At 35.5% G+C, this 18,200-nt stretch overlaps 1 protein-coding gene across 3 annotated transcripts in view; it reads right to left on the bottom strand.

Annotated features, from left to right (window-relative positions):
• NFAT (nuclear factor of activated T cells 3) overlaps nucleotides 1-18,200 on the bottom strand; it is a 145,352-nt gene that overhangs the window by 94,055 nt on the left and 33,097 nt on the right. For 2 of the 3 annotated variants that reach the window (XM_089630924.1, XM_089630926.1), the window contains exon 1: nucleotides 8,609-9,940. The exons of the other annotated variant lie outside the window; for it this stretch is intronic. In XM_089630924.1, the coding sequence (XP_089487050.1) occupies nucleotides 8,609-8,720 (112 nt within the window). In that variant the 5' untranslated portion in view covers nucleotides 8,721-9,940. Of the gene's footprint in view, nucleotides 1-8,608; nucleotides 9,941-18,200 lie in introns of those variants that run through there. 3 annotated transcript variants of the gene reach the window in all.

The following is an 18,200-nucleotide window of genomic DNA, read 5'->3' as shown; positions in this document are numbered from 1 at the left end:
AGCGAGTATGAAATGAAAAAAAATGAAGTTAAAAACCTTTATAATCATAGACATATGAATATTAGTAGACCTGCCCTAAGTGATTAAAAGCGTATTATCCCCACTCCCCATACCGGTTCCATTGGAGCCGGCTGGGCTCGCGTATGGCCTCAAGTGAAATTTGAAAACGTGACGTCATCATTCTTGTGCGAACTATGGTCGAGGCATCATCGGTTCATTTTACGAAATAACACGGCAAAATGTTGACTTGTGATATGAAAACTTGTAAAAATAGATGTGAAAAAGAGAATAAACCCAATTGTCGTATTACATTCCATATATAAGCATTATATTACTTTATTTTAAGCATATTCACATCGTATAATATGAATCAGTTGTTACTATCACATCGAGAAACGTCTGGACGCGAAACACAAAGCTGGTTGGTTGCTGGGAAGTAAATTATGAACATTTATAAAAGTGTCTTAACTAAATACTTAAACGAAATATTCGACTCTGAAAATAGAACCGAATTTTTTTGCCGAATTTGGACTTCGCAAATTTGTTCATAACGTGGCGAGTAATTTGCGCTCCCATGTAAAAATTTCTATTCATTCAAAAGCAGATTTTACTTTTAAGAAGTAAATGGTGATATTATAATGCGAGATGCCTATTTACTGTCAGATTGATTTATTGACGAATCACAGTCAGCCTTACTCCCTTCGTTCTTCAACAGTTGATTTTACCCCTCGCCATTATCTTCTCGTCTATTAATTCCTATGTCTGTGGAATTTGCTATTTTTAGCAAAAGGGCACAGAAATCATGTTCCAATAAATATTAAAATACAAATAATGCAGGTTTAATAGAATGTGTATTTCTATGAGCATACTATATGTTTGTTTATTGGTTAACTAACGCAAACCAAGGGATGTTCTTTTTTATTTATATTTTTTATTTTATTACAAGATTATACATTACAAAATGATAACAAAGTAATAATGTATTATTCCCAGTGGGTTTATAAAACTCATTTCGGGAAAGACAACATTAGAAAGGACAAGACAAATAAATAAAATACATTAAATTAAAATACATTATTGTAATTGTACGATTTGTGAAACTGGAAGTATTTGTAGTGGCACGCCACTACTCGAATCGGACGGTGCCGAGTACTACCGTCGTACATAGAACCAAGCGCTAAAGTACTCTACTGGCTCGGTGGGATTCGGGACCTCACTGGTCAAGTAGGACGATCATAGAAACTACCACGCTGCTCCTGCAGGGGCGACCATATAAAAGGCGGTCCCACGATAACTCCTCAAAATGATAATTCAACACACATTTAAAAGGTGATATACAGTCATTAAGAACAGAAAAACCTTAAGAAACAGCGGCGCGGGAATTAGGACTGCGAGTTAATGTTGACAAAACAAAAATGATGGTACAGAGCAGGAACCCCTCACACAGAAGAAGAAGTAGTGCACTATTTAAAGACAACTACTCATACGAAGTGGTCGATCAATTCACCTACCTGGGCTCCAGCCTGACAGAGAACAATGAGGATCCAGCAGAAATCAGAAGGAGAATCACAGCAGCCAACAAAACATACTTCTCTTTGCTGCCAGTGTTTAAGTCACGTAGTGTCCACAGAAAAACCAAAATAACCATATATAAGACCATTGTAAGAACTGTATTGGCATATGGATGTGAGGCGCTGACACTGACGGTAAAGATGGCTGAAATGCTGGATACTTTTGAAAGAAAGGTGCTGAGAAGAATATGTGGACCCGTGAAAGAGGGCGAACAGTGGCGTATCCGGCACAATATAGAATTGTACGATATATATAAGGCCCCTAGCATCTCTGCACACATGAGACTCCTCAGGCTGAGATGGGCTGGGCATGTACAGAGAATGCCGGATACACGCGTCCCAAAAAGAATTCTGACTGGTCACCCAGATGGAAAGAGAAAAGTGGGAAGACCCAGACTGGGGTGGGAAGATGAGGTAAGAGGGGATGCAGCACAGCTTCTCCAGGTGACAAACTGGAAGTCAGCCGCTGAGGACAGGAGGAGTTGGAGGCGACTGTTGCAGGAGGCCAAAGCTCGATATGGGCTGTAGCGCCATCGAAGAAGAAGAAGATACAGTCATTAAAAGTGATGAAAACAAAACGAGGTTAAATAGTTACATATGCAACCTATTGGACCTAGTTTTTGTTTCATCAATTTTCATAACTTTATAACACTTTTTATAGGTGTGTTGAGTTGTCATAAAAGGCAGCGACGCGCGCGTCACAGTCAGCCACCCGATGATGGGGAAAAAAGTCGTATAACAACGGACAATAAATTACTGTTATACAAAACCACCATAGACCAGGCTTCACCCACGTTTTCCCCGTTTGGGGGCATGCTGGTCAAAGTCACATAAAAATAATTCAAAACTTTCAAAACAAAGCCATTAGACTTGCGTTAAATGCGCCTAAAAAAGTAGAATTTCAACCATCCATAACGACTCCAATATTCCGTTGATAAAGGACTTCTTTGTCTCCCAATCAACCAAATTTTATACCGTCCTTCCCAGCCACACTAATCCTAAAATAAGTAAAAAGTTTAAAAAAAAAAAGAAATGAAAAGTTCAAATTTAAAAACCGAAGATAATCCTCCGGAAGGAATAAAAACCTGCACACAGCTGCAGTATAATTTTAGCTCGCATTCAAACCAATCCATAAATGTAAAGTATCTATAGAAAATCCAATATAATTATCCTAGAGTCACTAAACTCGTGTTTAGAAACTCAGCAAACAAATTCAATCAAAAGTCACATTCAGTCAGTATACTTCTTAAGCGTCAGCTACACTACTCGCTTCGACGCTTCGACGAAGTCCTCGACGAAGTTAGCCGAAGTTCGAAGTGCGTGCCCACACACTCGTGCAACTTCGCGAGTAACTCAGTCCAGTCCTTTGACTCGGGCGCATTTACCGACAACAATCGGAAGTCGGGCGAAGCGAAGCTAAGTTGCCCGAAGCGAAGTGAAGTTCGTGCCCACACTATCGTATTCGGTCAACTTCGATCAACTTCGCGAGTAGTGTAGCTGGGCTTTTAAGTGTCAGCTACACTACTCGCTTCGACGCTTCGACGAAGTCCTCGACGAAGTTAGCCGAAGTTCGAAGTGCGTGCCCACACACTCGTGCAATTTCGCGAGTAACGCTTTGAGTCCTTTGACTCGGGCGCATTTACCGACATCAATCGGAAGTCGGGCGAAGCGAAACGAAGTTGCCCGAAGCGAAGTGAAGTTCGTGCCCACACTATCGTATTCGGTCAACTTCGATCAACTTCGCGAGTAGTGTAGCTGGGCTTTTACAATTTTAACGCGCTAATCATGACAACTTCGCGCCGCGATCACTTAAATATTTTTTACTGCCTCTATTGCGAATTTACTTGTGTGGTATATAAAATTGCTAAAATTTATTCACGACTGATTTATCCTGGTAAACAGAATAAACCTATCATAAAAATCCAATATATTTTAATTTCATCAACACCGAACACATCCTCAACCTTCGCAACATATGTATAAAATGTTTTCTATCAAAAACAAATATTTTCTATTATATTATCTTGATAATAACAAATAATTACAGAGACGACCAGAATTATATTTCACTGATCATCGTTCGTAAACTTTAAAAATCATTAGGGATTCAAATTTAGATCTGCCCTTCATTACAAATGATATACACATTTTAAATAAAGAATTTATTTAATTAATAAAATAATTTAGGTACCTACTTTATCGTCTGTTTAGTATGATTTATAGGTAGGTACTTATCAGTTCCAATTTCGAAAATTAAAACTTCATTGAACGTGAATAATTTTACGCACTACGCAGGAATCCAAAGTTTGGCTATGTACTATTAGTATGCTAAGAGTACTTATAGATACTAACAGCCACTAACAGCCCAGATGAAATTTGCTATGTCGTTGACCCGGTTTCCTTTGGATTGCTTCGAAAATTGAAAAAAAAAACAATTATGCGTTCCGTGTTTGTTTTGGTAAATCACAATTTGGTAAACAGTCCGTGAACTCCATCTTAATACGATAGTAATACGTCCCTAATCCTGGGGCCGGGCGGTTTAAAAATCTGTCAGCCACTAATACTGCGGTATTACGGCCGGTATACGTAGTAAGCATGCGCGTGATTATGAGTAACGTTTTCTACTAACCTGTTCTTATTCCTCCGTAATATCTCTTAGGAGTACGACCGTTAGAGCATCGAGTAATTTAACTGTATTGCACTGCTCTGCACACTACTTTGAGTATACCACGAGTAGACAATGCTTTTGACCAACACAAAAACTACACGCTAAAACATAACGATGATAAATTCATTCATAAAGTTCCTCCCACTTTTAAAGCCACGCCATAAACAATACCGACATCCCAAATTTCACATCAAATGTCGTAAAAGTTAAATCTACAAAGCGCCAAATCTAGAATGAACCAGTATAGGGAATAAATTACTATCATACATAAGCAGATTTTACCAGAGTCGCGAAACGTTCACACTGGGACTGGGGCTGGACATTCATAACATGGCTTAAATTTAAGGTGAGACGATCAAACTGATAAACATAACAAATTAATTGCTGACGTATAGAAGCTTACGGAAAATGCGCGTTACAAGAAGCAGAAATAAAGGTGAGACTTTAAAATCATATTATCAAAAAATAATATCCGTTAAAATTTTAAGCCACTGAAAGCCACTACTTAAGCCACGTGATAGAATTCGCGAGAAAATCATACGCATTCAAAAATCTAATAAATCAAATGTAACCAACTTCTAAAGGCAAATATTTGAATGATTTAGAACAGAGGGATGATTTTTATTTACGTCACAACAGGCCTTGAATTATCTGCGTCATCTTTGAAAGTTAAACGGCGCCTGGGGTGAGTAAAATTTTGGTACCTCTTGTTTCAAAACCAGTAGACGCCTAGGCACTAGCCCCTAAGTAGTAGGTAGCAGGTAGGTAGGTGCAGGGGGCTGGATTCGGTAGTTTCCAGTCGTTCGATGTTAGAGCGTTGTAGGTCAAATTGAACTAATTGGAGGTAAAAATTTGGAACCGATTTTTCATTCCGTTTCTCATCTAAATATAATGCGTCAATGGGAATAGTCTGAATTCTCGACAAACCAGTTCCAATTTTCTAGCGGATACTAAAACAATTTTCTGTTGAAAATATTATATTATAGGTATCTAGTTACTTTATCTCTGGCCTGAATTTGTTCAAACAAACACTTCCAATTCTGAAAATGAAACTTGCATTTGATGCAAAAGTTCTAGAGTTCATTGAACCGGAGTTACAGACAGATGGAATCACAACCGAAATTAGTATTTTATTGACAGAGGGTCTATTACAAAAATTGACATAAGAAAATAGTGAGAATCAGGAAATGAACATATTTGAACGAGACTAAATATAAATTGGTTTGTACGTTAAAAAAAATTACTTCTAAAACAGCGCTTTATAAGACTGCTATAATTTAATAAGAACCCTTTTCTTAAAATTCTAACGAAAATTGATGAAACACTATAATTTCCCGACAAAGCGCTAATGCAAAGTAAGGTTGAACGTGTAACTGGTAATGAAATCAAGCACAGAAGAACAAATTCCAATTTTTTTGCTGACTAAGAATTTTTATTTACGCATACATTTTTTGATTATTTCGAGAAAGTCGTTGCTGAAATTATTCAACCCTCAAATCTATCATAATTATAAACAGAATTGCAATATTTTACATCAAAACAAATAACAACATTCATATGAATGAAGTCTCCCCTGTTGGCCCTCTGGAGACAGGAGATGTTCAAATATCCTCAATAAATTACTGCTTGGACACATTTTTGTGTTTTTTCACTTCTATTCCGCTTTTTTGTGGCCTTTCTATGTGTTGTTATTTTGTCTAATTTATCTGTCTGATTTCTTTTTTGTTATTTCAAAATATGGAATGAATGGCATTGCACTACCCATTTTGGAATAAACTTTAAATATTTAATTTTTTTTTCGAATTTGTAAATATTCGTTTTTATCGTCTTAGGTAAAGTTTTCATTTTGTGGCTTGAAGGATTTTACCAAACCGAATTTATTTTAGGGCATTGTGTCGTCTTAAGTGTATTGAATCTGATCTCAGCTATGAAACAATCCAAGCATGTGATGTTATAGCCGCAATCCAGCAATAACACTCAGTTGACTCGTGTGTAGTGTGTACACAATATCACACTAATAATCAGTTATTTGATTAATTTGTTGTCAGATTGACGCACTTAAGCCAAGTAACCTTGGTGCTTCCTATTAAGTTTTATATAACAACATCATTTTCAATTCGCCTGCGAAGAAGGTAAAGTAAACTCTCCCTGTGGAAACCACTTTCAGCATTATTTTTGACAAAACCAATATACTGAAAATGAAGTTAGTGACAAAGTTAATTTCGAATGATAAGTAATGTTCTCACGCCAAGGCAGAAAAAGATACAGCCACAAGAAAGCGTTTTCAAGACTCATTTTTAGGCAAGACAAAATGGACCGGTCGGTGGCCGAGTTGACATCGCGCTTGGGTCCCACTCAGGCGTAGTGTGTTCAATTCCTCGGCTGGCTAAGTCCTCCATCAGAACTCAAGCAACATTTTCAGCTTACTGTGGTGGTAGTAGGAGATTTTCAAATATTGTCAGGTTATTCGCAACCCGGGAACGTTTGTCTTTCTTTCAAAAAATTAATTAATTTAATAAAAATAATAAGATAAACGTGTCAAATGCCTATTTATTGAGAGCAATGCAGAACTAACTAACGTATTCACCATCGTGCTATATCACCGCAAGGATAGGCAGAGGATAGAACGTCCAACAATCTTACTCTAATTAACAAAATTGGTAATATCTTTATTTTATTCGTATTCCCCAACTTATTACATCTACTTTCCTGTCTAAATTAAATTAACACGATAAATATAATATCATCATAAGTCAAATACTTAAAGTAACCGTGAGAACGACACATTAATCTACAATTAAAACGTAAAGAATTGTTTCATCTACTGTTAAATTTAATACATTTATGTTATTCTCCGTCTTTTCGGAGTCGATATAACAATACGTTTATCTTTACAAATCCAATGATATATTATGGAACAAATTATTTGAATATGCTAAGCTGATAATGCGTTATAACACAGAATATTTAGATATATTGGAGTGATAACGACACCGTTGAACCCAATCAGTGTTTAGGTTTACTTTCTTGGTCAATAACTCCGTGTTTCCCCCAAAAGTGGATATGAAAGTAATACACATATTGGTTAGTCTTAACATACAGTGTATTGTATTTGCGCACGTTATACAGACTTCCTGTTGTCATTTAGTTCTGAAAGTAAATTTATAGGTCAATGTTCCATAGTTCCACTAAATTGGACATTAAATATAAATATTATTCATTATTTACTCGCGATGGTTTGTTTCTAGTTTCTGGTGTAAACCTGATAATTACACACAGACAAGTTCATACAGGAGGAAAAGAATAGAATATAATCTATTTAAACAAAAGTACGCGTGGAAACAAAAAAATTAAGGATTCCCGAATTTCTAATGGTTTTTAAAAATTAATTTGCCCTGGGTTTTTAATTAATCAACGCCCATCAAGATACTTTTTTATACAATCAAGGAGATGTCGAAATGTTAATTGAACTCAATCAAAGAATGTAAAATGTCAAAGCTTATCTTCCGTTCATTTCATAATAAAGGAAATAATAAATTGTTGCCTTTGGCTAGTGTTAAATATCGCCTAGCACCTAATATATAGAAAATACGCATTTATCTGAGAAAATATCAAAATGTAGGAACAAAAAACAACAGAAAAAATCTGAAACTTTTCGCACTCCGCGTCATAACAAGTAACTAAATATTACGTAAATAAAAATAACTATTATTGATTTCAGGTTCAGTAACTTCAAGTAAGTATGTTTCTTTATCTGTAAGTAAAATATGTACAGCGCCCTCGAGGTGATTTTTCACAAAAAACAACGCTGAAAATTTTTTGCCGATTTTCATTATTGACAGAGTGGAAAATCGATTAAAATAAACGTTTTTTTCTTATAAGGAAGACATACATTCTCAGGTTACGAATAACCTGACAATATTTGAAAATCTCCTACTACCATCACAGTACGTGGAAAATGTTGCTTGTGTCGTGATGAAAGACTTAGCCAGCCGAGGAATTGAACACGCTACGCCTGGGTGGGATCCATTCAGAGATTTCTTAGCACGGTGCGATTCATGCAATTGGAATGAATTCAATAAAAATCTCGTGTGCCAAAGTTTTCAGATTACATACAAAATAGAGTAAAAAATTACACATCGCTAAAAAAGGCAAAACAAAGTGTGTAAGGCAGTCAATCCTCAAATGAGGGCCGATACCAAAATAAATACACTTATAATATTATATTATTTTTAATTATTATATTTTTTGACAGTCAGTGTTTCAGTGTAAGCTGTAGATCTTCCGTCGCCTTTCTCAACTTTCCACCGGGAGATGTAGCGATCTTCCGCTCCGCAATTGATACAACACCAATGTAATGTGCATTTACCTGAATTCCTATTCAGTGGCTTGACAACACCGTTGCCCTGCATAACCCTCCCCTGGTAGGGAGTGGCGTAGCGCATGCTGGCCCCGGGCCCGTTCCAGTTCTGTTCCCTCATGTCTAAGCACCAATAATGACAATGCTAAAATTCTCTAAAAATGCACCACAATCACAGAACTATCAGAAATATGATTAGTCTATTTAATTGTGCGATTTACTAAAGTTTGCAAATGTCCCAGTAAGACGAAGTAATTGTCACTATTAAATAAAGAACCACGAATCGTTTATTATTTCAGAGCAACTGTTTCAATTGATTTAATATTCTTGTTTGATTTGTTTATTTGTTCACATTTTCATAATGGTCTCATGCAGCAACACCAAAATATCCGTAAATACACGTCGAAGGGTTCTAGAGCCATTTATGGACCAATTTAATCAAAACAGAGTGAGTTTAATGAACTGCAGTGAAATAATTAAACAAACTTTGTAGGTCATCTCATCAACGACAATTTTACATAATAACTTTTTTTTACAACGCTTCACAACACACTTTTATTAGCACGTCGTTCTGTTGATCTTTTTCAATTGACTGTCTTCTTGAATCTTCTATTTGATCGCAATCTTAAATACAAAGAGTCAAACTAATAAACACACGTTTAAAAATATTATTTATTTTATGAAATGCACATTATAATCTAAGAAAAGTTTATGCAGGTTACTTCCGGGTATTAAAAAATGTTGAAATTCTTCAATCTCTCATTGAAATGGGAGATGTCGCGAATCGGTTTGAAACAGTCTGATATAAGGCGCCATGCGCGTCGGAATAGACAGATAAACGCTGGACGCTCGCGGAGGCGGACAGATATCCGCCCATACGAGGAGCGGGCGACTGAATAACTAAATACTGACACTGAAGCGATGCCGATTCTCTCGGCCCAGCCAAAGAATAGCGCCACACCGCCACGCGATAACAGACCTCCGGAAAACTCGCGCTCACGCATCAAAAGAACCACACCAACAAAATTAAGATTATCATAAGTACAGTATTTTTTACTAATATGTTAAATTTGCTTGACTTCCTTGATCGGTGGGGACGCGGTTATTCTCCCCTAAAAGTACAAGTGGTTGGTTGGTCGGAAGGCAACAAGTTGTGCTCGTAGCGGATGGCGTAGCGCCGTAGCACGTAACGCCGTAGCCTGTAGATGGGCATTGTTCCCATTGTGGGGGGACGGCCACGCGCATGTCCGCTAAACTAACTTGTTCACTGGACTGGACAGTGACACGCGTTGGTTGGTCGCTATTTGGGTTTCTTCCGTGAATTTTACAAATTGAACAATTAACGTTCAGCGCCGCGCAAACAACATTTTAACGCTCTTGTGCACCTAGATTACCTACTCATCTCATTATCCTCTTAAAGAATCCATACATTTTACCTCACCAAAAACTAGATACAAGTTACAGGCACATTATGTATATCGTATTAATTAGAAATTTGTCCAAGATTATTGTATGGTTATTAACTCTCGCTTTACGACATTAACTTATGTCGAGAGTGACATAAACCACAGTCAACAAAAAAAATATTTTTAAAAATTGAATACTTTATTTATTATTATTATGGAAAAATCCCGGGAAGTTTTTAACTTTATATTATAATTTATCTTTCAGAGTAATTAACTAACCATATCGCTTTTCTAATTTTGGCCATAAGAAATGAGTTGTAATAATTATGTTACTGTCATCCGGAAAATTTGATTTGAGTATCGGTAAAATGTTAAATTCGTAAGTTTGTACATCGCTGGCTGTACTCTTCGAGATTAAGTTGAAACTTACATGATTAAATACTCCGTTTGCGGAAAAATTCTGGGTCATATAATATTAATATTTTTACCATTTATTTGCATTACTTTTTTGTTTTGTATTTCTTTTGTTTAATTTTGCTATGATTTTTTTTTACAAGTAAAGTTAGATGTGAATTTTCATAGGTCTTCGCGTCTCTAATGTCGTATGCAATCCGTCAATTATAAATTTAATTTAATTTATTATTTATCAGTAGGATTTATAGGTCCAGTTAGTTCTACCGAACCGAACCCTGTGATATGAAAATATCTGGAGTCGGTGAATTATTTTTCCATTTGATATCTGGTGAGTTGACATGTTGTTCTTGTATTGTTTTATATTTATTATGCTTATAGAATGCACTTGCATAATGTGGATTGATTAGATAATCATTTGTGGAAAAGTGTGTGGAAGGGTTTAGTTTATCCTGTGGGGAAGATTTAACGCGGATATAAAGTCGGAAAAAAGGTATATTACGGGTACTTTAAATACTAAATTCCCGAAATATCATTGCAACTTTGAAAATGACAATTAAAATAACAAGGCCCGCAACCGAAATTAGTATTTTAAATAATAAAATAAGCTCAACCTTATCTAATATACTTTTAAATATATTAAATCCCATACAACTCCTTTAGCCTGATAAACCGAGTTTGAATAAAATTACTCTCGCTGGCATTGGTAGTTGTGACTGCGACGAGGGAACCCAAAGGTACGGGTGCATTTGCGAACCAAAACGCGAACTGAGCCTTGAATTATGGGAAAGGAACGAAGCAACATGAAATGCCGAAACGAAACGCCGCTTGTGGTTGCTTCATCCCTTTCCCATAATCTGAGGCTCGGCTCGCGTTTCGGTTCGCAAATGTATACGCATATATAGCAACCCATTACTCTATTTTAACATAAAAATCATTTTTTTATTGCAGAGAATCCTTTCCATATAAAAAGCCCCTTGGCTTGACCATTTTTTTAATATTTGCGTTTTGGTCAACCTGTTTAGCTTAAATTAGTAATCTTTGTTTTTCTGAGAAAATTCTCCCACATTAACATATGTATTGTTATACGCAGTGTTTTTCTGACAACCGTCACCTTGATTTTCTTCTCGCTGATATCGAGGCTTGCCTGTTTACTCAACCAGTTCTTGTAAGTCAGTTGCATTTCCACAACAAGCACAGTCCAATTATGAATAAAATGTAAAAGTTTAACTGTCAAACGTATTATATTTTCACGGCCAAAAGTATTATCGTGATTCACACTTCACCATTATCTACGTCTGCCCTGATGATGGTCACTGTAACGCTGTCCCAAACGTTGCAAAGAAGAAAAAAACGGGAAATGTCATAATAACCCAAAAATAAACCCTATAAGTTAAAAACTTACTTATTAACGCTCATTAGATCATCATGGAAATCGCGTGGTAAGTTAAATGATACAATTGCGTCGACTAAGAACCATTACTTTCAGAGCTCACAAGTTCTTAGCTGGACAGACAGATTTTCTGCTTTGCATTCCGATAGTGTAAATATTGATATAAACCCACACATAGCCTCCTCGTCGACATCACGTTTGAGAAACTCCAGCTAAGATATCGCAGTGTACTGCGTATGCTTACGGGCAGATCTATAATTGCCGACTAATTCGAGCAAGCAGACTAATAATAACCGCCAATAACTTGCCAGGCGTGCCTCGGCCAGCCAACTTGCGACTTCTACATACATTTTACCGACTAAAGGAGCAAGCAACAAGCGACAAGGGACACTCCCCCGCAGCAGTTCTGCCGTTTATAATCAGTTTGATTGGGACCAATCAATATTTGATTGTTCCTACGCGCCTTGTGCTGTTTTTTTTGGCTGTGACGTCTGTCGTATGTTATTTACCAGCTAAGTGTTGCTTTATTACAGTGGTCAACACAATTGTGCCGAACAAGTCGATTGAAAAATAATCAGCCCACGAAAGCTTGGCAAAATGGCACTAAATAGTTTCATTTTCCCTCAATCAATTGTAACCTTGTACAATTCATTAGTCAGAAGTAAATTCGAATATAGTATGTAGTAGTGTTAATGAAACGCTTATTACATGAAATATACAAATTATATTGAAGAGTATTATCTTTCGAATGTGGATAAAACGCCTTACTACAATCTTGTGAGGAACAGCTTCAGTCCTTTGATTTTCTTACATTAGAAAACAGACAAACTAATGATTTATTTTATTTTATTTATTTATTTATACGCCCATTGTGCTTTTACATACATAGTTCATAAAAAAATGTAATATATTTATAGAAAATTATTGACAACAAGCTTGAAACCACTCATTGTCTATATTCGCATTAATGTTCCAAATATACGTTACATCTCTCTCTGGTTTCAATCCTGGGATTGGTTTGCAGCAATTTTATCTACTCTCCTCTTCCATTCTTCCCTGTCTTGTGCGGCTCTTTTGACTTGTGCATATGATGAGCAGCGCACGTCCACCAGCAGGTCCTCCAGGTACTCTCGGCGTGGGCGTCCCCTAGAGTTGGTCCCCTCGGTCATATCCATAATATATATATATTACATAAGGAGTCATAAAACATTTCACCTTGAGTTATTTAGTAAAAATATTACCTATTTCAATCTAATGTCTCGAATGTGTGGATTGTATAATGCTGTAGTATGTGAGGGTATCGACATCTTTGTAAACAGCCTCGTATATGTTTAAAAAAACATGTGCTAAAAATTATGTAAATGCTTTATTATTATTTGTTTTTCTTTCTTTCTTTGTACTATATTCTTACCATGTTTTATATTTTATTTTGATTACAATTATTTCTGTTATTTCACCGGTGGCATCTCCACCTAGATTTACGCTTGCTATATCTACACTAAACCTTGATTTACGCATGCTATATCTATGCACATCCCAATGACAATTTCATTCATGTTAACACTCTGTAAATAAATAAACAAGTTTTACGAAAACAAAATAAGTTTCACCGCCGAACTGCTGCTGATAATCTTATGCTGCGTATACATACGCGAGCCGAACTGCTGAGCTGAACCTCAACTTCCCAATGGCAATTTCATTCGCACCATTTACGGTTGCTTCGTTCCTTTCCCGTAATTCGTGTCTCGGTTTGCGTTTTGGTTCGCAAATATATACGTGCCATTACGTTATTTTTTTATTAATAAAACGGCGATGGTTTTCATAGTTCCCGTGAGCACTGAGGCCAAGGGTCCACTGTGCTTGCTCCTATTTTTCCACATTCCTTTGACAGTAACCTAGTTCCCTTTTATTGGATTTTCATCTATACTGTGGTTCCAAGTGTGTTTTCCCGAGTAACTGACCTTGTTCCCACCAGGGCGTGACATTAGCAATATGAATTTGAGTCTCTTCACCCTCTTCACATTTCCCACATCTATTGGTTTAACCTTACTAAACCATTCAGTGAACATATTTTATTATAAGTTTATATCCATATGTATTATAAAATAATCTACAAAATGACCAGTGAGGCGGTTTATGAGAAACATGAACATATAACTATGCATTTCTATTAACATATTACGCACTGTTATATGTATATTATTTTCTATTGTTAATTTTGTGTACTTATCTAATATATAAACTACTGTACACCATATTAAACAAGCATTTTAGTTAAAGTTACAATTTTTTTACAACGGTTCTAAATACGATATACCTACATATTTTACGCATAAAAAACCGTGCACCTTATTTATTTATTGTTTGAAACATTTACAAAATGTTAATAATTATAACATCAATGAAATTGCCATTGGGATGTGCATATCATAGCATAACACTCCAATTAAGAAAATTCACAGTAAATGTTTGTAAATCACATTCTACGGCAGTACACAATCTACACATTCGAGAGATTCGATTGAAATAGACAATATTGTTATTAAATAACTCTCTTGTTATTAAAGAAGCTTATTTTCCCATCTTTTTTGCAGGTTTTCAGCTAATCATACATATTTCGTGAAAAGGGTATCTGTAACAAAATTTTACTGAAATTTTTTTTCATCATTACTAAATCGTAAAACAGAAAATAATTTTAATGTCTCTATATTCGCCACATTTTGCTAAATCTATGAAAATAATAGTGCGATAAAAAGAAAATTGAAATATTAAATGTTAATATTAACTAATCTTACTAATAAAACATGTAATTCAAATCGTTTCATTTCTATACCTAGCAAAATATCAATACGGTATTCATTCGGAAAATAGTCTATAATAATTGTATAAAAACATCACCTCACGCCATCGACTAACCAAGTCTAGACTGGGCTTGTGGATGTTAAAAATGACACCGAAACCAAAATTATTGGTTCAAAAAGTTGGGTTACGAAAACATTAGAACAACAACTTTTTCAAAAAAGATCTAAAATGCATTGCTTTTTATCTTTTGTTGGTCTTCAATGACCAATTTTGTCTCCTAAGATATTATGCTTTCGAAGCGAGGTGACAGAATACGATGGGGACTTTACTTATGAAATTGCCTATACTGGGCCGAGTTATTCGACTAAATTTGTAAGAAACGCCATATCTAGAGTTGATATATCGATGCCTCACACGCATTGTTTTCAAAAGAGAAATTAACAAACACTTCCAAGTACCCTATTACGCTATGTATACATACGCGAGCCGAACTGCCGAGCTGAACCTCAACTTATGGGAAAGGGACGAAGCAACCTCAAACGGCGCGAAACGCCGCTTCCAGTTGCTTCGTTCCTTCCCGTAATTCGTGCCATAACAAATCAACTTTCGCAAAAAAAAACATCAATCTTTCCTGGCACCACATATATTCAATAACTTCTTAGCACAAACAAAAACTTACACCACTTCAAATAATCCGAATTGGCTGTTCAAAAGATTTGTAAGGGTGCGTATACATTTGCGAACCGGAACGCGAACCGTACCATGGAATTACAGGAAAGGAACGAATCAACTGCAAGCGGCGTTTTTGCGGTTGCTTCGTTTCTTTCCCATAAGATGAGGATCAGTTCGGCAGTTCGGCTCGCGATTGAATACGTATCATTAACATTAGTACGTAACATACTGAAAAAAAACAGACATTCAAATTATTCCAAATAACTAACACATATGTTACGAACACACTTCATTCAATAAAATTTACAGTGTACTTCTTGTTGGCATGATGTTCGTTGGCATGTATTTACTGTAAAAATTTACATGTATATGTTAACAATTAATTAAATGTTAATTACCCACCTCAGAACAGACTTTGTCTAGTGAGGCGTATAAAGGCAACCTTGTAATAATAAATCAAAATAAACGCCAGGGTTGCCGGTACTTCAACTGAATCTGTGTCTTCCATATTGTCCATAATAATATACTTTGTCATATTCTGTGCATAAATAGGCACTCGCTAAAAGGGTAAACAAATCATAGAGCGATATGATTTCAATACATAGTAAGTTGCCGAATAGTTGGCGGTATATACAAGATGTATCGGCACGTACCCGACAAACTTTAACCAGATATTCCTTAGCACATTTGGAGTAAAAAATGTTATGGGCACTTTGCTGTCCGGTAACATTTTTTTTTAATAATAAATTTATCATTCATATTTTCACCACATGTCACCAATGTTTTATCCTTTGTCAAAGTTTGAAAACCCATCTGGCAATATTTTTTTCGAGTTTCGTTGAATAATACACGTACGTACCTATGTTGGCGCGCTTTTACAATCACAACGAAATGGCACGGCACCATTCGTCTTATTTTTAACTATTATTATTTAGTGTGTACGAAAGAGCGAGGACACTTTTTGACATACTTGCTAATAACAGCTGTTGAACACGAGAAACAATGCAAATGACAGTGACGGGGTGTGGATTTTTTATTTATTTTTTTGTTTTTAATGGGAAAAAATGATACCGGACAGCACAGCGCCCATAACATTTTTTACTCCAAATGTGCTGAGGAATAGCTGGTTTAAGTTTGTCGGGTACTTGCCGATACACCCTGTATAAGGGCATCGATTCTCCAATCCAGGCCGCTCGCAATCGCCGTCGAAAGTAGATACATTGGTCGACAATCTTACTCTCGAGTCTCGTCGAAGGTACATACCTAGATACGCCGAACGTCATAAGTCATTCCACTGGAACAACGAGTGGGTCCAACCACTCGTTATTCGAGTGGAATGACTTTGTCGAGAATCCAGGCCCTGGCCTCCACCGAATATACAGTACTGCATTCAGAACTGTAGTAGTCCCAGGCAGAGCTGGCATGTACGTCATAACGAGCATTCCAGTGTAACTTGCTTTGTATAATATTCATGTATTTACGCCCGTCGGGCTTTTACGGATGATACTGACCATTATTCTATAGTGAACGGGACATTTACGAAAGGATATTAATATTAAAGACGCAGCAGTAATATCTACCTAGATCGATGATTAAGATACATAAGATTTTAAAATTAAAACTGGTTAAATTATTAGCTGAAAACAAATTATACAAAAAGGCATAATATTCCATACTTCTATCAGAGTCTCAAAATTCTTTCAGTGAGAACAATTCTGTGGTACAAAATTATATTTCAGCACATAAATAACCCCTTATGAACACAATCATAATACTCGTTTTAACTTTAATGAAGGACTTATTGTACCTAAGCATACAAATAACGTTATATGGACAAAGAACGTTAAACTATATGATTCCCAGTTGTTTTAATATGTTACCTGCTGAAATTAAAAACTGTGCCAAAACAAACAATTCGTGAACTTACTGAAGACTTGACTCACTCAAAGAATTAATTTGTATTAACTTACAATGATAATTATTCTAAAGACTTTAAAAAATTGTTATTTATGTTTTTCATTTTTTTTTGCTAAATTTCTGTAAAAATTTTATTTTTTTGTCTTATACATTTAATTGTTAAAATGTAACTGTAAACTCACAATAATAAGATTTATAATGTCAAGAACCCGTTAGACAAACTGCTAAAAAGCAGTTTATCGGTACTTTTTGCCTTATATTTGTAAAGTGTGTAAAATATAATTAAAAAAAAAAATAATAATAATATATGGAATCTAAATTAAAGGGCCAGTTAGTACTGTAATTGTATTTATTTAAATGTAATAATTTACTTGCTAAATAAAAAATATGTGTGTGAAGAAATAATGATAATATACATATAAAAAAACATAACATTGTATTCAAATAAAATTGAATTACTGATATTTTACAAATAATTCGTTCAATAACTTTTTAAAATCTTGGCTTTCACCCTTTAAGTGTGACAATTTCACGATTAAAGGGAACAAAGAGATATACCTTTTATATACTATCAAGAAAGGCAAACAAATACAATATTGTATCGGTGATTCAATCCAATATTGCATTTCAATGCCTTTTGAAAGAATTGAGTTTTTATAAGGACCGAAACAAATAATTCTTCTTGATATTTTAAAGCATAATTTGCAAAAAGTGTATTTTCATAAAATAATTTAATTAACCCCATTGATGAACGCGTAGATTATAACGTACTTAGTATTAAAAGCCTTCCTCGTCAAATGCGAATTCTATTAACATTGTATGAGTTTTATGAATTAAAGCAATTGTTTGCTTATTTTTACAACTGGCAATACCAAAAAACTTCTAAAATTCGTCGTAAGAAACATATTTCGTGAAATTTCCGTGGGAACACTCTAGTATCTTTAATCTTTTTCGTCTCCGTACACGACTTGTGACAAGGACGATTTTAATGAACGCCTTT

This window comes from Hesperophylax consimilis, chromosome 4, assembly GCF_061612785.1.
Source record: "Hesperophylax consimilis isolate HC1 chromosome 4, BYU_Hcon_1.0, whole genome shotgun sequence".
Lineage (NCBI taxonomy): Eukaryota > Metazoa > Arthropoda > Insecta > Trichoptera > Limnephilidae > Hesperophylax > Hesperophylax consimilis.
This window is presented reverse-complemented; position numbering and strand designations above follow the sequence as displayed.